Genomic DNA, 23,001 nt, shown 5'->3' on the forward strand with positions numbered 1-23,001 from the left:
TCCCCTCTCCAACAGAGGTTTGCCAGGTCTAACTATCGTGGAGACTTGCGTTAGCAACTTTAACCAATGAGTCGAATATCATTTGTTGGAGGGGGAGGGAAGGGAAAGGTGTCAACCCCTCTCTCACAATCATCGCTCATCGACCCTCTGTGCTGCCGTGCTAAGGAAGAACGCCGCATGAGCCTTCGGACGTTGTCATATTTCCTTCAAGAAAACCCGAATTTACTGAGAAAACGGGGAATAATTTTTCTCAAATTTTTTAGTCAATTCTGTTCACGATTTAATTTAAAATATCTGAAAATTTCGAGGAAAAATATGCATAACTTTCCTCAAAAATACACGTTTTTTCGGGAAAATTTGGCAACTCTCGAATGTTCATACAGCGTTTTTCCTTAGCACGGCAGTATGGAGCTCGATAACTGAGAAGCGGAATTATCAGTATGCTGGCCATAGAAATTGGTATTTCCAGAGACTTTAACGAACGGCAACAAAAACAAACAAAATATTTTTTAACCTGTTTGAATTCCTTCCTGTCTTTTTTTCTTTTTTTCCTTCCTTCCTCTATCTTCCTCTATCTTTCTCCATCTTCCTCTTCCTTCCTCTTCCTTTAATTCCTTCTCTTTCTTCTCTCTCCCTCTCTGGATCCGCTACTGGCACTTCCGAAGTTCCGAACCCGACGAACGATTTCGGAGGGTTACTTTTGAAGATTCGGAAAATCCGCCGAGACTCGGCAACCTCGCGAAACTCGACACGGCGACAGCGACGTCACATTAATTACGTGCATAAATAAATTACGACTGCGCATGCGCGTCGTACATGTTCGGCGAGAAGCAATACGATCGTGCTAAGAAAAAACGCCGTATGAACCTTCAGGTGTTGCCAAAATTCCTTTGATAAAACACGAAGTTTTGGGGAAATTTGTGGATATTTTTCCTCCAATTTTTCAGATAATTTTGTTCGCTATTTCCCCTAAAGTTCCTAAATATTTCAAGGAAAAATATTGACAGCTTCCCTCAAAAATAGACATTTCATCGAAAGAAACTTGGCAACTCTCGAATGTTCATACGGCGTTTTTCCTTAGCACGGCAGAATAGTAACGCACCGGGTAGTTATTTACATGCCCACTTCCACTTGCGCGTCCAACTCCCGTCCACCGTTCACCAGTTATCGTTTATCGATCCTTCCCCACTTGAAGTTATGATAAAGAATCGATTATTAAGGTTTTCGTTGAAACACCCTTTTATCGATCCTTCCCCAATTGAAGTTATGATAAAGAATCGATTATTAAGGTTTTCGTTGAAACACCCTGTTTATCGATCCTTCCCCACTTGAAACTATGATAAAGAATCGATTACTAAGGTTTTTGTTGAAACACCCTGTTTATCCATCCTTCCCCATAGATTTAAACAGTTGATTACGACTCCTGACAAATGTCAGATGAGGATGCAGCAGAAATCGGAGGCAAGGCTAGCAGAGGAAGAAGAGGACGAAGGAAGAGAAAAGAGGACAAAAGAGAGAAGGAAGAGGAAAAAATGTCGGAAAATTCTCTGCATAGAACGCGAGGCGGTTTCCTTAAAATTTTCAACGGAATTTGAACAAAAGTTGTCTTGTAAAAATGAAATTACTTAGTTTTTGGCAATATGAGACTTGGTTTCATCTGCTAAATGCGCTCAATTTCATTTTGGATTTTCCTGATTTTGTGCGCTGATCAATTGACACTCGTTGGATTAGACCATCACTCTCGCAACCATCAAATGAACGTGCCAGCGGGGGAGGGGTGCATAAGATGCATTTACTCGTGTTGAATACATTTTTTGGGAAAGCCCTGTCAACACTACTAGCAAAAGTTCACGAAACTTTGCGCGAAAGTTAAGTTCCGTAAACCTATCTCTGTGCGGACAAGGCTTCCCATTCATAAGAAATGAACGAAAAAATTACGAAAGAACAAACATAAATGTGGTTCAATGAGTTTAACTTCCGCCGCCGCGCCGCACAGACCGCACCGTGTTGGACGCAATGCGTGAAGTATTCACGCAGTCTTGTAGGCGCTATGCGTTTCACGCTGACCGCACTGTGTTTGGCGCAACGCGTGAAGTATTCATGCATTCTTGTAGGCGCTATCCGTTTCACGCTGACCGCAATGACCGCACTGTGTTTGATGCAATGCGTGAAGTATTCGTGCAGTCTTGTAGGCGCTAATATGTATTACATGCCGATCGCCGCGCCGAGGGCTTCTCCTTTTCATTTCAAGTCCTCGTTATTATTTCTCTCTAAGTCGCGCCGTTCCAGGCCAAATTGCGTGTTTGGTCTCTCTCTTAACTCGACTTTTATTGAAGGTGCTGTCTCTTGTATCACTAAGAGACGACAAAATTATAAATTACTATACTCTCAGGAAATGAGAGATTTTGTCGCCTTTTCTCGTTTGTAATTTTGTTTTTATAAATCCGATTTTGTTTGTACCTACATTTAAAAAAATTCCAAAATTTGCCGCCCCCTATAGATTTGCCGCCATGGGCCGCGGCCCGTATGGCCACCCCCTTAATCCGGCCCTGCTGAGCTAAGGAAGGACGCCGTATGAGCCTTCAGACGTTGGCAAATTTTCTTGAATAAAATCAAAATTTTCAGTGGATATTTTCCCTCCAATGTTTCAAAGAATTTTATCCGCAATCAGATCTAAATTATCTGAAAATTCCAAAAGAAAATAAGAATAATCCTCCCCCAAAAATGAAAATTTTAGCGGAGAAAATTTGGCAACTCTAGAATGTTCATACGGCGTTCTTCCTTAACACGCAGGATAGTCCCAAGATGAGCCCGCTCCACGCGGCCCATATGGCCACCCCCTTAATCCGGCCCTGAATTTGGCAACGCCTGAAGGCTCATACGGCGTTTTCCCTTAGCACGGCAGTGTAGAGGGGCAGTTTGGAAACAAGCGCGGGGCGCGGGGGTGCGCGTGGAATTCCACAAACTTCCGACGCGACGCAAACGCGACGCAAACGCGACGCAAACGCGACGCAACGCAAGGGAGTCGCGCCACATAATTAAAAGCCGAGTCACCGTCACCGATTTCTCGGCGACCCCGGGCCCGGACGCCGCACAATGGATCGCGTCAATAGGAGAGCTCGGACAAAGTTTGGAAACTTTCAACACTTTTAACTCCGATTATACAAAATTTTGAGGTTCTAGAAGTGGTTCCATTCGTTTCCTCGTTACATTTCCTTTGAAAGACACCCTTTGAAATTTAAAATGTGAATCAAAATTTGCAGTTGGAGTCAAAAAGTTCATGTGCGAGCTCTCTAATGGAGATGTTGCATGTGTGAGGAATTTGCGATGTGACTGTTGATTCTTATGTAAAAGTTGGCGAGAAACACGATGGTACCACTGGTTTTCTCTGAAATCATCTCCCAAGCTCAAAAGAAGCTCTCAAGTTGAGGCCAAAATGAAGGGGATATCCCACGCTATTCTGAGAGTCCACCTCTACATCAAAAGAAAGTCTCCATGCAAAGATAGGAGCAAACACATTGACAGGGCTGCCACTTTATTTGGGGACTTTAAAACTAAAAACACGGCATCACTGCCAATGAATTTGCTCCCTATCTTTGCATGGAGAGTTTGTCTTGATGTAGAGGTGGACTCTCAGGATAGCGTGTGGGATATCCCCTCCATTTTGGCCTCAAATTGAGAGCTTTTTCGAGCTTGGGAGTTGATTTCAGAGAAAACCAGTGGCCACATCGTGTTTCTCGCGAACTTTTACATAAGAATCAACAGTCAAATCGCAAATGGAGATGTTGCATGTGTGAGGAATTTGCGATTTGACCATTGATTCTTATGTAAAAGTTCGCGAGAAACACGATGGTGCCACTGGTTTTCTCTGAAATCATCTCCCAAGCTCAAAAAAAGCTCTCAAAGTGAGGCCAAAATGGAGGGGATATCCCACCCCACCCTGAGAGTCCACCTCTACATCAAGACAAACTCTCCATACATAGATAGGGAGCAAATCCATTAGCAGGGTTGCCACTTTATTTGGGGACTCCAAGACTGAAAACACGAAAACATTGCTGCTGTATTTGCTCCCTATTTTTGAATGGAGAGTTTGTTTTGATGTAGAGGTTGACTCTCAGGGCAGGGTGGGATATCCTTTAGTTCCATTTTGGCCTCACTTTGAGAGCTTTTTTGAGGTTGGGAGATGATTTCAGAGAAAACCAGTGGGACCATCGTGTTTCTCGCAAACTTTTACAAAAGAATCAACGGTTAAATCGCAAATTCCTCACACATGCAGCATCTCCATTGACTGGATCCACTGTGCGGCGCGCGGCATCGCGGGACATTTTTCGGATTCCCGCGCTCACGACGGTCCTCGTCCTCGTCCCGGTTGTCGATGGCGACGCCGACACGAGCCGATTCCTCCGGGTCCGCCGCCAGGAAATGCCGGAATGCCTCCAGATTCCGGAATCCACTTCCACACTCCGCCCTCTGCAGCGCCCTCGCCATAATCTCGTTTCCAAATCCCCCAAACCGGAGGAAGACTAGCTCTATCACTCATGGAGCTCGATCGACGCTCGAGAAACTCAATGGACCGTGAATTGCGATGTATCGATTGTTATGCCATTTATACCTATGGAAAAGGATCGATAGACAGGGTGTTCGCAGCGAACACCTTAATGATCGATTCTTTACCATAGGTTTAAATGGCATTACAATCGATACATCGCAATTCACGCCACGCCACTGCAATGGACAATCATACAATTTTCGGCGGAGTCGGGGTGTCTACCAAAACAGGCTGACCAAAAATCAGTACTATTAAAGTACTTTTTCTGTACATTCCCAAGAAATTCAGTACCTCCTCAGGAGAAAAATTCGGTACTTGTGCCTCCAATGGACGACATTCGAAAAATTTCAACAATTTGAATTTCTCGCTCAAATTGCAACAAATATGACAAAAAATTAAAAAAAAAAAACTCGGGACCTTCTTAAGGATAATTCGGCACTTTTTCAGTATTTCTGGACCGCCCTTAAAGAAACAGCACTATTTCCGAACTTTCCACAAATTCTGGACTTGTAGACACCCTGGGAATCCATGCAAATTTTCACCACTCCATTGATGCCATCTCGACATACACCTATGGTATCTGCAGGATTAGAAAAATCAGAGAGAAAATTTTACTCCACAACTCCCATACAAGGTTCCAGTGCCCCATCAGGGTAAGAAACCTAAAACAACTTAAAAAAAAAAGAATACTTTCCTCGTGTGTTTTAGTGAAAACCGGAGGCATCCGGCAGCCTGAAAATCGGGGAAAAGTAGGGAAAGACAAGAAGTTCGCGGAAATCCGGAAAAGTCAAAGGGGTCGCGGGAAAAGTCAGAGAATTTCCCATCTAGTCCGTAGGTTCGGCAACCTAAGTCTTCAAGACTTCGGTGGTTTTTCAAAAGTTACGAAACTTTGGAGGCTGAGGCTGCTAAGAAGGACTACCAGTGAAATTTTCCGACTTTTCTGAGTCGCGGTGAATTTCCTTATTTTTCCGACCATCCCGATTCTAAGGCCGCCGGATACCCTGCTTTGTACAAAGACCAAAGTGAACGGCGGGAAAAAGCAAAGTCTTTTTCATTGCCCCCCCCCCCCCCCCACCAAATTTTTGTTTTTGTTTTCGAGAGAACTTACTGGGTAACATTTTCTCTCTGATTTTTCTGGCCCTGCAGATACTCTCGGCGTAGGTAAGTAGAGACGACATAAACGAAGTAGTGAAAATGTGCGCAGATTCCACCAAACAGTGGCGTGGCGTATTTTGCGATGTATCGATCGATCTGCCATCTAAACCTATCGAAAAAGGTCGATAAATAGGGTGTTTGCAGCGAACACCTTAACAATCGATTCTTTAACATAGCTACAAATGAGGAAATATCGATCATTCACGCCACGCCACCGCCACCGAGTAGATAACACGCCTTGGATCGAACTGAAGAGCTAGAGACATGCGACTGAAAGGAAAGCTAGGAGAACAACAGAAGGTTAAAAATGGCGCGGAAACCGCTTTAAAGGTATTTCCAGCTCTGCGCAGAACAACCAAAGTCTCAAGTTCTGCCGGGAATACAAAGGAGGGAGACTGGACTAACGGTGTTGCCGACTGCGAGATTTTCCTCTGGAAAGCCGGGAAATATCGCCAATTTTCTCGCACCACTCGACAACGTCGCCAAAGAGCTCCTGGTATTCCAGCCCTACTTCACGCGGTGATTAAAACGTGTCGAGTCGACATTACTTTACTTTCAAGGTCTGAACCCAACCCATGAAAGTGAGTCGAGGGGCGGGAAGGTGAGGGGGGGATTTAAATTCAACTGGACGTGTTTATGCTAAAAGGGACTATGTGCATAGGGTTGCCGTGAGACATAGTTCCTTTTGGCATAAATATGTTCAACTGACAGTCCGAACACGATCCTTGATTCCCGGGATTGGCACAGGAAACGAAATTCTAGAATTATGTGGACTGGACTCGGGAGCAACGCTCAGAGTGACGGGAGCAAGAATTTCCCGGATTTTTTTTTCAGGATTGCCGCAGAATTTGGAAAATGAAATTCTCTGACATTTCCCTGATTTCCTTGACACATTTTGGTGAAATTCCCTGACAATATTGAAGATATGCGGATGGTTAAGAAGACACAATTGAAAATGGTTTTCAGGCAATGTTGTTCTATACGTCTCAAATCCACTCTGGAAAGCTGATAAAGGTATCAATTAAAACAATTTCCCTCACACTTTCGTTATTTTCTCTGATTTTATAAATTTCCCTGACACTTCCCGGTTTTCCCTGATCGTGGCAACCCTGAGTACAAAACTAGGGAAGCCAGAAAGTAAAAATTGAAGACACACTCGCTTTCGTGAGGCTTGAATGGCCCATCTACATATAATTGCATGCTAATAATAATATCCAATTTTAACAACAAAACATTGACCTAAATATTGTCACTGTCTTCAGAATAAACGACAGAATTATCCTTTAGGATATCAAAATATATATAAATTTCTGTGAGAAATTGAGAGTCCCATTTGGAAGGGACACTACGCTGAGCGGCTGCAAGGGAGATGCGCGTGTCAGTAAAAACGCCTTCATTTAGCCGTGATACAATTTCACAACACTAAAGTTCGTTAAGTGGTATCAGGCATCCTGTGAAAAGTCCACGTATTCTTAAGTATGCCACACATAAATACACTCTCCTTGCACAGAGATGCTGGTTAGTATTACCCTACTTTTCTCTTCCTTCGAAATTTCCATTTCTTCTGCGTTTTATGCTCCCTAGCAGACCCGAGTCGCAGACTAGGATTAACGCTATACCTCGATGATGTCGAATTCCCTCGAGTAAGAATTTCTCCCATTGACGGGATACCGGCGGAGGGTCTCCGTTTGTCCCTGCAAGGATCCTACTGTGAGGAGTGGCACGGCCGTCGGCTTCTGCCCCCCCCCCCCCCCCCCCCCGGAGACGAGCCGATGAAAAAAAGGAGAGAAACCAGCGAGAAAAAACGGCGCGTCTCGTCTCGCAGACGAATCTCGAATCTCGATTCCAGAAGCAGTAGCACCACACATCGAAAAGCAGGAAAAAACCCACCTCCGCACAAGGGACCGAATCGATGAAGGAGGTGGGACATGCATTTTTTCACTAAAACCGCAAACTTAGATGTTCAGTTTGTCAAATTCCCGATTTAGAAGGGTGATTCTTGAGGAAAATTTCACGAAAAATCCAAATGGAACCATTTTTAAGACCTCGATATTTAGTAAAAACGGAGTTTTTGAAGTTTCCAAATTGTGTCCGACCCTTCCCATTGACTCGACCCACTGTGCTGCGTCTGAAGGGGGGGGGGGAGGGGGGGCTCCGGAAGGGGAGAGGGAGGCTCCGCGCCCGCGCTCCGAGACCAGGAAAATAAGCGAGGTTTTTCATTCATAAAATCCTACTCGACGCGACGCAGCGCGACCGGGAGAATTTTGAATGAGCCACCGAGAATCACTGAATCGCGGTGCGTACGTGGTGATCCAGGAACCGGGCTTCGATTACAGGACTGTTCTTTGCAGCGAACTGACGATGGCGAAATTCAGGAAACACGTAACTCGATCGCAGCGTTTCAAAATCTCCCCTCATATTTCCTTTTTGTGAAGAAAATCCAACGAACATAGATCGTTTTTGATAGTGGAAGAAATTGACTCGAACTGCATGTTAGACGGTATAAAATTTCGAAAATGTTCTCGGGGAAGCCCCCGGAGTCCCGAACCCCTCTTAGGACCCACCCATGCCTTTGATGAGATACCACCGGGGTGATTCTCCTTGATGAGGGGTGTTCCCTAACTACGATTCACGGCTGGTTTTGATACATCTAAGGATGCTCCGATGTATCTGCTTTTGCCTGCATCAGGAATTGAAGGCGAAAAACCGTGCTTCCGTGGCTTTTGATTATTCTTTAAAAATTTAAAAACCTAAATTCAGATATTTCCTTCAGATTTACATGCATCTGCAGGATATAATAATAAGGAAGGGCAAATATATATTTAGAATCTTCACGCTCTTATACCAGCAGACATTCGCTAGAGGACATGTAGGGCGAGAGTGTGGACAGATGTGGAACTCCGAAAATCCATCAGCCCTTTACCGATGCTTCTGCGAATAAAGTTAGGGCCCAGAAATGCAGCCAACCTATGAATTTCAATTATCTAGAACGATTTACTACTACTATTGTTACGAACCGTCGTTTATAAAGCACGTATTTGACTCAGTTTTAGCATTTTACTCATTTTTGCGGAAGAACGCTCATTTCTGTACATCCCTGGCCATCTTACTTATAATTGGAATTTGCAGACTCTGCAGATTGACAGTGCAATTTGTGTGGTAGAAGTTGGTTAGAGTGATGGCTGCACTTTTGGGCCCTAAAGACCTCCATGAAGCGATCTGTCCATACTCTCGCTATACAGGTACTCTAATTTTTGCCACAGAAGGTTTTTAACGCTTACTTCTTCCCTTGCTTTTTTTTACTTTACTTTCGATGCGCATTCAAACTATTCTTTTTTGGATTGGTCACATCGTAAACGTTCAGAATACGCGTTCTCCACAAATAAACGTAAACCACCATACGACTCTCTTACCCTGGAATGCTCCTATCAGTAAAAACCCGTCCAAATGTCTTTACACATTAAAGTCAGTGTGTCAATAAATCATGAACGAGGTAAGGCAAATTTGACAACCATGCGCTACATTCAGCGGGCAGTGGACACATGGTCGCCAAGGTTTATGATAAAATGGGAATTTTTTATAATTGGCACTACGAGAAAAAGTGATGATTTTTTATCACCATTGGGCAACCATGAGCGGGCAACAAACTGAGGCCGCGCACGGACAAACATTTACATGGCTGTCAGGTTCTGCGGAATCCGTCGCTTTTTCTCGCTATAGACCTTTGCGAAACTGCGAATATTGTGGGATCGAAAAAACTTGGCAAAATACGCATAAAAGGACGGGTGGATTCCTACTACGAATACTACACGGCGACTTTTACAGTTAGATTTAATAGTTCAGGCGCATGAATTGAATTAACTGATCAATCGGTGCGTCAAATGAAACTAATTTAAGAGAAAAAATTGTTTAGGACAAAAATGCGAATGAATAAAAACTTGGGCGTGGTGGTGTAAAAACTACTAATCTATCACAAAACTTCGGTCCTGAGAGAGAGGAACCTAAAACCATTTCCAGATTGCAGACTGATTAAAATAATTCAGTTCTTTACGAGGGCATGACTACACGAGATCAATCCAAAAAAATTCTGATTTTCGTGATCGGAAGATAGATTGATGACATTTTCAGTTAGAAAAGGTGTCGCACTTTCTACGCAATAATTTTTAAGATATCATCTTCAGCGCTGAACTGTAGGAAGCGTTGACGACAGCGCCTTAATGCAACTATTCAACCTCTACGGATGTCCGTATTGCATATGCAAAAAACTTAAGGAGTTTTGAATCACTGCGCACCAACTGTAGTGCAGTGTTTATCGATCAAAAACTGAAAAGTTTTTCCGATCGATAAATAAATAAACAAATAGTCGGCATTACTCAAAACAAAGCCGCTGATTTCAAGCGAGTAACTTCGTGGTAACAGAGGAAATGTTCTTTTAAATACTGTGATTTTTTAATGTATAATTGTTCAACTTTTATTGCTGAGAGAGGTGGCTTTGCCTGAAATTCATACAATCTGAATTAACTGCGATGACTAGGATATGCGTGCGTCATGGTATAGCGAACATGCCTTGCAGTGGCGAGGCGTGAATGATCGATCATTGATATATCTTCATTTGAATCTATGGTAAAGACTCGATTATTAAGGTGTTCGCAGCGAACACTGTTCGCTACGAACACCCTGCTCATCGATCCTTTTCCTTACGGGAGGGACGTTCATTAAAGGAATACTCCAGGGATTTTTGAGATGGAGACTTATGACCCCCGCAGTGCTGATCCCTGACCTTCGTAGTATATTCTGGTAAAATTTCGAAGCAATAGACAAATTGGCCGAAGAGAAGATGTCGGACATACATACCCCGTCCGTTTTTATTGATATACATTATTCCTACAGTTTCAATTTCTGATAACCCAGATATAATAATTATTTAAAGCTAACTAGATTATAAAAATATTAATATGTGAAATAAAAGATAACTTCCATAAGTTTTTAAATTATAATTTTATTCATAAATGTAGTTATTATTTTATATGGATCTGAGGATCCACTTCAACTTTTCCGAGTTCTGCCATGAAAATGGGCGTGTTTGAGGGCGGAATGATTATTCCAACAGTTTCAATTTCTAATAACCCGGATATAATAATTATTTAAAGCTAACTAGATTATAAAAATATTCATACGTAGAACCAAAGATATCGCATAAGTTTTTAAATTATAATTTTATTCATAAATGTAGTTATTATATTATGTGGATCTGAAGATCCACTTCAACTTTTCCGAGTTTTGCCATGAAAATGGGCATGTTCGAGGGCGGAACGGGGTCCCTCGGCGTGACAACATTGTTCCATCGTGATTCGAGAGGCCCCCCCCCGGGAGGGGCAGGCGGGAGAGCCGAGCTTTGAAGCGACGAGTGACCATCGGGCCGTCGGAACAATGAGACGAGTTGAATAATATAATATCAACGAAACAACATTCCTACAATTTCGCCAAATACGGGCAACGCAAATTGCTCCCATGCTCCGGCCGCCGCGCCGCGCCGCGGAGGCACGCACGCGCGGCCCGGCCGCGCCCGAGAAAGCAAGGAGAAATGCTCCGACTCACAGTCGCCCGCATTCCCGCTCGCCCGGCTTCGAATCTGCCGAGAGAGCCTCGAAAATCCGAGGCACCACTCCGGTGCTGGGGAAAAACGCCGTATGAACCTTCAGCACTGGAAAAAAAAACACATTGGATCTAAAGTTGACCATGGTAGCTACTAGGTAGAGACTTAAACGCAGATTTAGAAACGTACCCCAGCACGGGATATTAACGAATTTTTTACCGAGTCGAGAAACATATGTATTGGTGAGCTTGGAGACTTAAACGCAGGTTTAGAAAATAAAACCATTCCGTAACCTGACGATTTCCTATCGTCCAGTCCAGTTGACCTTAGTAGCTATATGGTGAAAGACATTTCCCTCTTCAACATGCACCTTGAATGAGTATCTGGAAGCGCGCTTGGAGACTTAAACGCAGATTTAGAAACGTAAACCATTTCATAACCTAACAACTTCCGATTCGGTGACTGACGAATCGCAACGTTGGTGCGTGATTTTGCCACCACCTCGCGAGGTGGTTCTAAAAAAAGTTCGGCCTACTGAAAACCAACGGATCCGATTGGTCGAATCGAGTAAAAACGGTGTCCACTGGTGTTGGTGATTGATGAGACAAACCGGGACAGAACTTCACTGGAAAAAAAAACACATTGGATCTAGAGTCCAGACTCATAAAAACATCGACAAGAAAAAATACTCTTGATTCAATCAGATTTAAGCTTAAATGGATTACAATTTGCAATAAGGAACCACTATCTACGGCTCTTCCATAAAAACGCATATCTGCATCGGGAAACCAATGGTACATATGTTGTTTCTAAAATGAACTAGAAATAGTGGTTCCTTATTGCAAAATGTAATCCAAATCAAGAACCAAGCTTCTTAATTTGGGCGGGTTTCCTTTTGATTTAAGCTTAAATCTGATTGAATTAAGGGTCCTTTTTCTTGTCAATGTTTTCAAGAGTCTGGACTCTAGATCCAATGTGTATTTTTTTCCGGTGAAACATTACCAAATTTCCTTTGAGAAATCACTCATTTTCAAGAAAATTTGTGAATATGTTTATTCTACTTTTTCAGGTAATTTTGCTACTAATTGGATCTAAGAAGTTTGAAAATTTCAAGGAAAAATATCGACAAAATTCCTTAAAAATAAACATTTTATCGGAGAAAATTTGGCAACTCTCGAATGTTCATACGGCGTTCTTCCTTAGCACGGCAGTACAAGGATTCAATCGACTTGAATAGTTTGGAAAATAAAAACGTATCCGTCCGTAGCGATGAACATTGGGACGCGTTGATGACGGCGCCTTGATACAACTATTCAACCACGACGGATGTCCGTATGGTATCCAAAAAATTGAAGGCGTTTTGACTTCCTGCGCACCATCTGCAGCTGGCTCGATTGACGGCCGTGTTGGTGACAGCGCTTTAATGCAACTATTCCTGCCCAACACTCATACCCTCCTCGATTCTAGCGAGAAGAATCAATCGAGAAATACAAATGTGAACCGATGGACACCGATTCGATCGACGAATTATTAAAAAAACCGGTGTCGATTCGATCGTTGCGAATCGATCGAAAAATAAAAACGTGATCTGATCGACCTCGATTCGATCGACTCACGGATTTTTCGACTGATTCACAGTTTCGTCGATCGATTCACTGGATTGTCGATCGATTCACTGGATTGTCGATCGAATCACGTTTCTATTTGTCGACCGATTCTTGTCGATTGAATCGACACCGATTTCTCGTCAATTTGTCGATCGAATCGGTAGAAAAATCACGATGAACGCATCTGACAGTCAGCAATTCACTCCCAACTTCACGAGCTGCGAAAGACATTTCCGAAGTTGAATGCGTGGAAACACTTCGGGTGCTTGCATATGCAAAACGGATATCCGTCGGGCAGGGATAGTTACATCTGGGCGCTGTCCCCTTCGCGTCTGTCGATTGGCAGGAGGTCAAAACGCCTTCAATTTTTTGGATACAATACGGACATCCGTCGAGGTTGAATAATTGTATCAAGGCGCCGTCGTCAACATGTCCCAATGTCCATCGCTACGGACTAACACAGGTAGTGAGAAAAAGGTCATTTTGCACATCGATGGCCAAAGTGAGGAGCCACTTATCTCCGATTCCAACGTTGAGGATTTTCTGTCAAACTTCATTTTTTCTTCAGAGAAGTGCAGACGTAAAACGTAGAATTTCCGTGATTTTTCCTGTCGGTTAGCAGAAATTCGGTAGTTTAAAATCATAAATTCGGAATGTTTCTTTTGGAAAAAAAAATAGAATAAGAGGTTTTGGAACATCGCAATGAAGATACGTGATTCCGCACTTGGCCATTGGTTTGCGACACGGACGGACATACATCCGTCGGGGTTGAATAGTTGCGTCAAGACGCTGCCACCAACGCGGCCGTCGATCGAGCCAGCTGCAGTTAGTGCGTAGGAAGTCAAAACGCCTTAAATTTTTTGGATACCATACGGACATCCGCCGAGGTTGAATAGTCGTATCAAGGCGCCATCGTCAACGTGTCCCTATGTTACAACACCATGCTGGCCAAAGTGAGAGACCACGCATCTTTGTTTGCGACGTTGCGAACTTTCAGCAAATTTCATTTCTGCTTCTGCAACCCAGTAGAGGAATAACGTAAAACTTTCCTGATTTTTCCTCCGTTAGCAGAAAATTCTGTGCAAATTTCAAGCCATAAATTTGGTTTGTTCTACTTGGTTTGATCCATTCCCTTCCGTTACAAATAAGATTTTGGGTTTGAATTCACGACCACGGTGCGACGACTGCCACGCGTCATGATTTATCGAATCGCGGAGCCGAAAACTCGTACGCCGCACAATGGATCAAGTTAACTGGACAGGCCGGACATGAGAATATTTACAAAAACTGCACATTTTGATGTTTAATCCGTCACATTTTAAATTTAAAGAAGTGCTTCTAGAAGGAAATTTCACAAGGAAACCAATGGAATCACTTTTGAAGCCTCAAAATTTGGTATGAACGAAGTTATGAGCTTTTAAAGTTTCCACATTTTGTCCAACCTCTCCCGTTGACTCGATCCGCTGTGCGCCGAGGCTTGGAACTTCGAATTTTTGGCCCGCTGACCTGCACGCCACGCCGCGCCCGAGTATGAGGAAAACGCGCTCGTTTCGTCGGCGCGCGGAATGTGGCCCCGGAGGAATTTCTGGATGATGCTAAAGGAATTGACTTCTTTCCATGTTCTATTCTGCCCCGCTAGGGAAAAACGCCGTATCAGCCTTCAGACGTTGCTACATTTCCTTCAATTAAAACCGAATTTACCGGGAAAATTGTAAATATTTTTTCCCAAATTTTTCAGCCGATTTAATTCGCAATTTGATCTAGATTATCTGAAAATTTCATGGGAAAATACTTGTAACTGTCCTGAAAAACTAACATTTTACTGGAAGAAATTAGGCAAATCTCAAATGCTCATACGGCGTTCTTCCTTTGCACGGCAGTATTGACGTCAAGGATCCTCGGTTAAACGGCTACCGTCTTACTTCATTCGCACGGCAAGGGCTTCGTATTTCGAGTCGTCAGGCAAAAAAAAGGGGGGGAAGAAAAACAGAAAAAAGAGAAAAGAGAAAAGATGAAACAAAATATTTGTAAAAAGAGAAAAAAAATAAAAATAAAAAAAGAAGAAAAAGAAAATTAAAATTAAAAAAAGAAGAAAAATTAGGAAAAGAAGAATAATAAGAAAAAAAGAAAAAGAAGAAAAAAAGGAAAAGAGAAGAAAAATAAGAAAAAAAGAAAAAAGGAAAAGAAGAAAAAAAGGGGAAAAAACGATGACATGTCTCTTCAGATAGGCGTTCAAAGCTCGATGAGGGGCGATTCTTTCGAGTTGGCAACTCTAGTTTCCTCTATTTAAACGTATGTAAAACAATCGATTTTAGGTGAGGCAACGTGCCTCGTCTAGATTAAATTTTTATGATGGATTCAAATGGAGAATGAACAGTGTTGCCAACTTGCCGCTGGAAAGGGACGAATGGGGTGGGGGTGAAAGTGCGGTTCACCGCAACGCCACGTGAGCGGCTTCACCGATTGCTCACCGCTAAACGTTCTCTCAAACGCCCGCGATACGTGCTGCCGTGCTAAGGAAAACCGCCGTATGAGCATTCAAATGTTGCCGCATTTTCTTCCAAAAAGAAATTCATTTTTTGGGGAAATTTAAAGTTATTTTCCTTTGAATTTTATACATAAATTTGAGTCTAACAGTCTCAGTCGTGCATGGTCGGGTGTACTAGTCCCGAATTTTTGTCGTTCAAATCGGAACCCCAGAAAAGAAGAAGAGCGTAGAGGCGTATCAACTCTGCTTGGGTTAAAGACGGTTTCAAAAACTCCCTGCTAAAAATGACAACGCTGGTTGAAACGTGGTAGATTGAGGATAAACTATCATTCACAGATTGCACGCGTATCATGAAAAATGGTCTTTCACTGGTTAGCGTGCCGTGGGGGGAGGGGGGGGGGGGGTTGATGGTATGCTACCACTTCCCTTTCAGCCAAGCAGAGTGAAGAAAGAGAAGGAAGGAAAGAAAACGGAGAAAAGAGAAAAGAAAGAGAATACAAATTCTAACGGTTCACAAAAATTTTAGTTTGTTTTTGTGGCCGTTCGTTAAAGTCTCCGAAAATATATATTTTGATGGCAAATATAAACAGACTGGTGATCCCGCTTTACAGTTATTGAGCTTCATATAGGGAGAATAAGTGTAGCTGACAGTAAGAGAGGGTTAACTTTCACCTTCCACTCCCTCAAATGAGATTCGACCTATTTGTTGAAAATATTCACGCGATCGCAATTTTTGTCTTTCCGATAGTTTTTAGTGCTACTCTAATTTTCCAAGTACAGGATAATCCATGGTTAAACCATCAGACTGTAGGGTTATATTTCGTTGGTAACAAATAAGGCTTTGTCAGGTTTCTTTTCAGGCACACCCCAAATCGGAGCTATGCGACAAAATATTTATGAAAAAGCAAAGATTAGCTTTTTGCCTTAAGATTTACAGGCAATTTCGATAAAATCAAGAATACATTTTTGTGAATAATGAAAAGAGAGAAAATGCATAAAACATTAAGGTATAATTCAGAGTAAATCAGAAGAAATTTCACAACGCTTGAGCATTGAAAAGAGGTTTTCCCTCTGAGGAATGCTGCCGTGCTAAGGAAGAACGCCGTATGAGCCTTCAGACGTTGCCAAGTTTCCTCCGATAAAAACCGAATTTACTGGGAAAAATGTGAATATAGTTTTCCCAAAATTTCAGACAATTTTTCACGCACTTTTATCTAAAATATCTGAAAATATCGAGGACAAATATGCATTAATGTTGTCAAAACTTCATGTTTTATCAAGGGAAATTTGGCAACTCTCGAATGTCCATACGGCGTTCTTCCGTAGCACAGCAGAATGTCGATGGAATGTCTGCGGTAAAGTTAACGACTTACGTGGGTAGAAGAGGACCTCCAACTTTTCGGTGCATACTTGGATAGTTTGTAGTCGGGGTCAACAAACAGAAACTCGCCATCTGAAACAGATACAATAATTTATGAAGTTTTGGCCGATTAAATTCGAGATAATTGCTGTTAAAAAGCTGGAAAAAAGGTAAATTAGAAACTCATAGTCAGACTGTAGGACCAGGAACTTTCTCTTTAGGGCAAAGCCATGATCGTAGGTATCAGGCACGGTTTGGAAAATCAATTTGAATGTTTTGAAACTATTCTGCTTCATTCTCTCTCATGCCAATTGTTCTTTGTTACATATTTGCTCCCGTAAGATTCCATGTTATTGAGGTAATGACGAGAATAGTAATTGGACAGTTTCCCCTCCCCGCCCGTATGTCGAACGACCATCCCATGTGTTTGACGTTTTTTCGTAGGCCACCACCAATCTACAATTTACATACCGTTGAGTGTACCACGAATCATATTCGAGGTTGCAAAATATGAGAAGCACTACGAAATGATATGCCTAACTGCTTACTTGTCGTTTCTACAAAGTACGTCTCAACTTTTATAGGCATGCAGGAATCGTTCAGTGAAATCCGCTGGGGCGATACAAGCTCAATGGAGCTTTAAATTTGCGATTTAAAAAATGATTTGCAGGTAAAACATCGCGAGAAACACGATGGGTTTCACACTGGTTTCCTCTAAAATCGACTCCAAAGCTCAAAAAAAGCTCTTGAAGTTGAGGCTGTAATGGAGGAGGCATCCCAAGCTACTCTGAGAGTCCACCTCTATATCAACACAAACTCTATGCAATGATAGGGAGTAAAAACATTAACAGGGTTGTCACTTTATTTGGGGACTCCAAAACTGAAAACACGGCAACCTTGCTAATGTATTTGCTCCCTACCTTTGCACAGAGAATTTGAGTAGATGGACTCTCACGAGGTGGACTCTCACGGTGGCGCGGAATGTCCCCTCCCCTCGTTCTTCGATTACGGCTTCAACTTTGATCGCATTTTTGGGCTTTGAAGTTGATTTCAGAGAAAACCGGTGGCAGCATCTTGTTTCTCGCGAAATTTTACGCGAGTAAATGTAGTATCTAAGTCGCAAATCCCTCACGCGTGCAAGAACTCCATTTTCTAAAATTGACGAAATTTGAAAATTTTCAAAAATTTGAATTTCTCGCTCGCATTGCGACAAAAATGACAAAAATTCCGGACCTCCTCGCGAAATTCCGCACTTTTTCAGTACTTCCGGACCACCCTTAAAAAATCAGTGCTATATCCGGACTTTCTAGAAATTCCGGACTTGTCGACACCCTGTTACTGCTCTCTTGGCTATCACGGCAGATTCGATGGGGCGGCAGACACGACTCAACTCTTTTAAGTTCCGCATTCCTGCTCGACTCGACGGAACGGCACCGCTGTATGACAGTAATGTAGGAACTGAAAATGACGGGGGACGGGAGTGGGCGGGGCACGGAATGCTAGAATGCGGGAAGCAGCGTTGCCGGTTCTGGCGGAATTTCCCGGGCTCCGCCGCGGTAGCGGGAGTCCATGCAAAATAGGCGAGTTTTCACGCGAAAACTACACGACTCCAAGGAGGGCATTGCCGGTTGTCGCGTTGCGGTCCGGTTCGGCGCGGCTCTCGGAACCGGTTCGCTTGATGTTTATCAGCCGCGCGACAACGGTGCGAAGTCGGAGTCGGAGTAGCCGAGTCTTACATTTCGGCTGCGGGCTGATTATTGAAATTGATAGACAAATCAATAGACAAAGAAGACACAAAGGATTTGGAGGGATCCTATTGGTAGAAGCGGGTGGTTGCAATGGACAAAGGGGGTAGGTTACAGACTAACTAACGGCAACCCACGAGAGACCCGACAGTTAGTCTATCATTTTCCCCCTTAGTCTATGAGAACCACCTATTTCAACCAATTGGACTGCTTTATACCCCCTATGTCTTCTTTGTCTATAGCTTTGTTTATCAATTTCAATCATCGGCCCGCTGTGGCACTTTGAAAAGTTCGCGGGGACCTTGCACGGGCGACCTGCGGGTTTGCCGCTTTGCGTCGCGCGAGTTCGCAGGTCGAAGCTCAGATTGGCCTGATGATGACGACTGATGACCGAAGAGTTGATCGATCGATCCAGGAATCCAAACCTAGATTCGGAAAAACTCGCCCGGTTAAGTGACCACCCCCAACCCCACATCGGAGGCGGATCCAAGGGAGTTGCATGGTGGCAACCCCCCCCCCCCCCCCCCTCACCCAAAATGAGCGAAAGATGGAAAGGAGAAAGATGGAAAAGGGGGGGGGGGAAGAGGGAGTGAAAAAAAGTGCTCCTTCACAGGGCTGGATTTACCTCCTTGCCGCACCATCTCATTCGTTTTGAAACATCCATAGAAACCATCAAGTGAACGTGCCGAAGGAGGAGAGGTACATAAGACGCGTTTATTTGCGTTTGGCACACTTTTTGTGAAAGCCCTGTCAACACTAGCAAAAGTTCACGGAACTTTGCTCGAAAATCAAGTTCCGTAGACCTATCTCTGTGTGGACGATGCCTTTCATTTGTAAGAAAAGAACGAAAAAATTATGAATAAGAATAAACATGGATGTGGTCTAATGATCTTAATTTCCGCCACCGCACCAACCGCACTGTGTTTGGCGCAATGCGTGAAGTATCCCTACAGTCTTGTAGGCGCTATGCGTTTCGCGCTGACCGCTGCTGACCAAGTGACCGCACTATTTTTGACGCAATGCGTGAAGTATTCATGCAGTCTTGTAGGCACTATGAGTTTCACGCCAACCGCTGCTGATCGCACTACATTTGACGCAATGCGTGAAGTATTCATGGAGTCTTGTAGGCGCTAATATGTGTCTCATGCTAATCGGCAAGTTCTCGCCATCATTGCTCTCTGCGCCGTGCCGCTCCAGGCCAAATTGCGTGTTTGGTTTCTCTCTCAACTAGACTTATGAAAGGCGCTGTCTCTTGTATCACCGAAAGACGAACAAATTAGAAATTACTGTACTTTAACTCTTAGGATATGAGAGATTTTTTCGCCTTTCCTCATTTGTGATTTTTTTTCTGAATCAGATTTTGTTCTTGATACCTACATTCAAAAAATTACAATATTTGCCGCCCCCTAAATTTGCCGCCATAGGCCGCGGCCCATGACGCCCAAAACGAGAGTAATGAGAGAGAGTCAATGCGTGAAAATCTATGTCATTTCAGACAAAACAACGGTACGTCCACACGATTCCTCCAGAGCACTTTACTTTTACTCTCAGCTGTTTTGAGTAAATTGTACCCATTTCTATAAATTTCTAACCTTAAAATTGGTACGCTGAATACATAGAGAAAAAGATTCCCGTTGTAAGGACTGAACTCTGGTTCATATTGAACATCAAAGATTTCCGGTTCAGGTAACCTAAGTTTACGGTCATGGGGACGAATGGTAATTAGATACACTTTACTTAAAAACCAAAACAACATTTGCGCACCGGTAAAGTTGCGACCTCTCCATTCGAACGTATATCACACAGGGTGATCCAAAATTCTCATACCACCCGCAATGGGCATCTCCCGCGTAACTTCTGAACGAATTGTTAAAGAGACTCGAAATTTTAAAAGTGCTCCTCCAAGGTCAGAGGAAGCGACTTTTGGAACCCCCAAAAATGTTAGAGGGATCATCCTAAAATGAGGCAAAATCACTAGGGGTTAAAGTGGTAGTGCAGGACTTTTGGATTACCCTGCATACTAAATTTGCGTTATATCCTAAATTTTTTAACAGGCTGTCTATTTTTTTCATTTTCAAAGCAACAACTTAAATCGGGACTAAGGCCGCAAATAATAAAAAGAACACATAAAATAAAAGTACAAATCCGGGACGTTTCGCAGGGATCACACCTGCATTTTCAACCTGCAAGGACAAAAAAAAAAAAAAAAAAAAAAAAAAAAAAAAAAAAAAAAAAAGGTAGGAAGAAGGAGAATTAGGATTTTTTCATTTAGGGAAATCCTGATTTTTGACTGCTAAATCCTGATTTCATAGTTTAAAACTCTGATTTTTTGCGGAGAAAAATTAAAAATCTTGAATCAGCGCATGCGAAAGGAATCCGAACGGACGATCAACTTTTCTCAAATCCTGATATTGTACGACCAATTTTTCCTCAAATCCTGATGAAATCCGGATTAAATCCTAATTGACTTCACATCCTGATAGAATCGGGAAAGTCCTGATGCCAGACACCCTGTTGAAAGAACAAAGACGAAGGTGCACCGGCAGCCCAAAACGGAAATAGTACACGGAGAAAAAAACTTCCTGCATGGGACATGGATCTCTGAAGTTTTCGGATCTCACATCCGAAAACTTGAGGTCTAGCTGCCGAAGTTCGGGTCAGACATCTGAAGTACCTAGGTACATACGGAAGGGATCGGGTCACACGTCTGAGTACTCCGGTGCTTACCGAAGTAATTCGGATGTTTCATCCGAACTTCGACAGCTGGACCTCAAGTTTTTGGATGCGTGATCCGAAAACTTCAGAGACCCATACGACTTCAACTTCGGGTCCCATGCACGAAGTTTTTTTCTCCGTGTAATAGCAAAACAAGGAAACAGTGGGAACAAGGCTAGAACCCCTTTCTTTTTTTTCTTTTTCTTCTTCCCCCTGCTTTTGCACCCTGTTTAATCCTGTCGACGGACTCACAATCAGCAAAGCAGTATGCACAGAGAGAGGCACCGAAACAGCCGCTAGAGAGCGCGCGAAGCCAGCCACTGGTGCTAGTGCGACTCGGCAACCCTGCCTCTACGATTGACGGGGGGGGGGGGGGGGGGCAGACGGGGGAAGGAGCGTGAAGGAATGCGTGCGGTACCCGCAGGGGTCCCACATTCCGCCTATAGACCAGCCGGTCACTCGCCCCTCGCCCCCCCGACCGCCACGCGGACCCCCTTCCTGACGTCGCGCTTCGTGCCACGGCCAGCGTCCTCGTCTCTTGGTCGCTCGCTTCGGCTCTGCATCTCCGCTCCTTTCGTGCCGAATCCTAGGCAACACTTCTTACACCATAGGCGTGCTCGACGATACAGCGATTGATCGCAAGGTCATTTGACCTATGGGGGAGGGGATCGATAAGCAGGGTGTTGGCGACTGGCACCTTCACAATCGATCTTTCGTCATAGCTTCAAATGGGGAAATTTCGATAGTCTATCATTACCGCCCCGTGCTAGGCGATATATCGATTGATCTGGCTTTTACAGGGTGTCTACAGGTTTTTGAAAACCAATTTCAGGACTTTTTCAGGACTATTTTAGGACCCTCGGAGTATTTTTGCCAAGGCAGGGTCTACACTTACTGCTAATTTTAATAGAGATTGAGTCCGTCCTCATGAAAATTGCTGATGACTAAAGGAATCCATGATATGCATGTATAATCGGGGACTTTTTTCTACGTGACAACTACATTTAGACTCGAGAAAACCATGAATTTTTAAATTTTTCGGGACCTCGAGTTACATTTCCGGACTTCTTCGTGACTTCGGAACCGGTCATGCAAATTTCGGACTTTTTCAGGACTTTCGGAACTTTCGGGACCTGTAGACACCCTGCTTTTAAACCTATGAAGAAGGATCGATAAGCAGGATGTTTGCAACTGGCACCTTCATAATCGATCTTTCGCTATGGCTTCAAAAGGGGAAATTTCGATAGTCGATCAAAAACACCTCGCCACTGCGAAACGATGATCCTGCCCTTGCGTGCGGAGGGATTTTCCGGGGAGCCGATACGCGGGACGTAAAATTTCGCGGGAAATGCCAGATAACCGCTGGTTTACTCTCGGATCAACTCCGTGAGGCTTCAAAACAGCACGTCCAGTAGAGAGGGAAGAGCTTGAGCCAGCTCATGTCTTCCTTTTCGGGAGAAGAGGATGGAGAAGAAGGAAGAGATGTAGAGAAGAAAGACAAAGAAGTGGAGAAAAATAAATTATTTTATTTCCACTATTTTTTTTCCTCTCTATATTTCTTCTCCTTGCTTTCTGAATCCTCTTTAAATTTTTCCAGAAAGAAGAGTACACACATGTATTTCCACATGCAGAGCAAAAGTGAGGAAACACAGTAAGTACATGAATTTGCTGCAGCATGGATTCAAGGATTCTTCTATAATAAATTAAACTAAATACAATTCATGTCTTGTTATATTTTTTTTATTTCATCACTTTGATTTAATCAAACTACAGGGCCCAAAGTTAT

At 43.3% G+C, this 23,001-nt stretch overlaps 1 protein-coding gene across 1 annotated transcript in view; it reads right to left on the reverse strand.

The window, feature by feature from the left end:
* Window positions 1–23,001, reverse strand: part of ex (FERM domain containing expanded) — an 89,329-nt gene that overhangs the window by 14,290 nt on the left and 52,038 nt on the right. Inside the window, exon 4 of the mRNA XM_019045010.2 lies at window positions 16,769–16,848. Coding sequence (XP_018900555.2) covers window positions 16,769–16,848 — 80 coding nt within the window. The remainder of the gene's footprint in view (window positions 1–16,768; window positions 16,849–23,001) is intronic.

Source organism: Bemisia tabaci, chromosome 7 (assembly GCF_918797505.1).
Source record: "Bemisia tabaci chromosome 7, PGI_BMITA_v3".
In the NCBI taxonomy this organism is placed as follows: Eukaryota; Metazoa; Arthropoda; class Insecta; order Hemiptera; family Aleyrodidae; genus Bemisia; species Bemisia tabaci.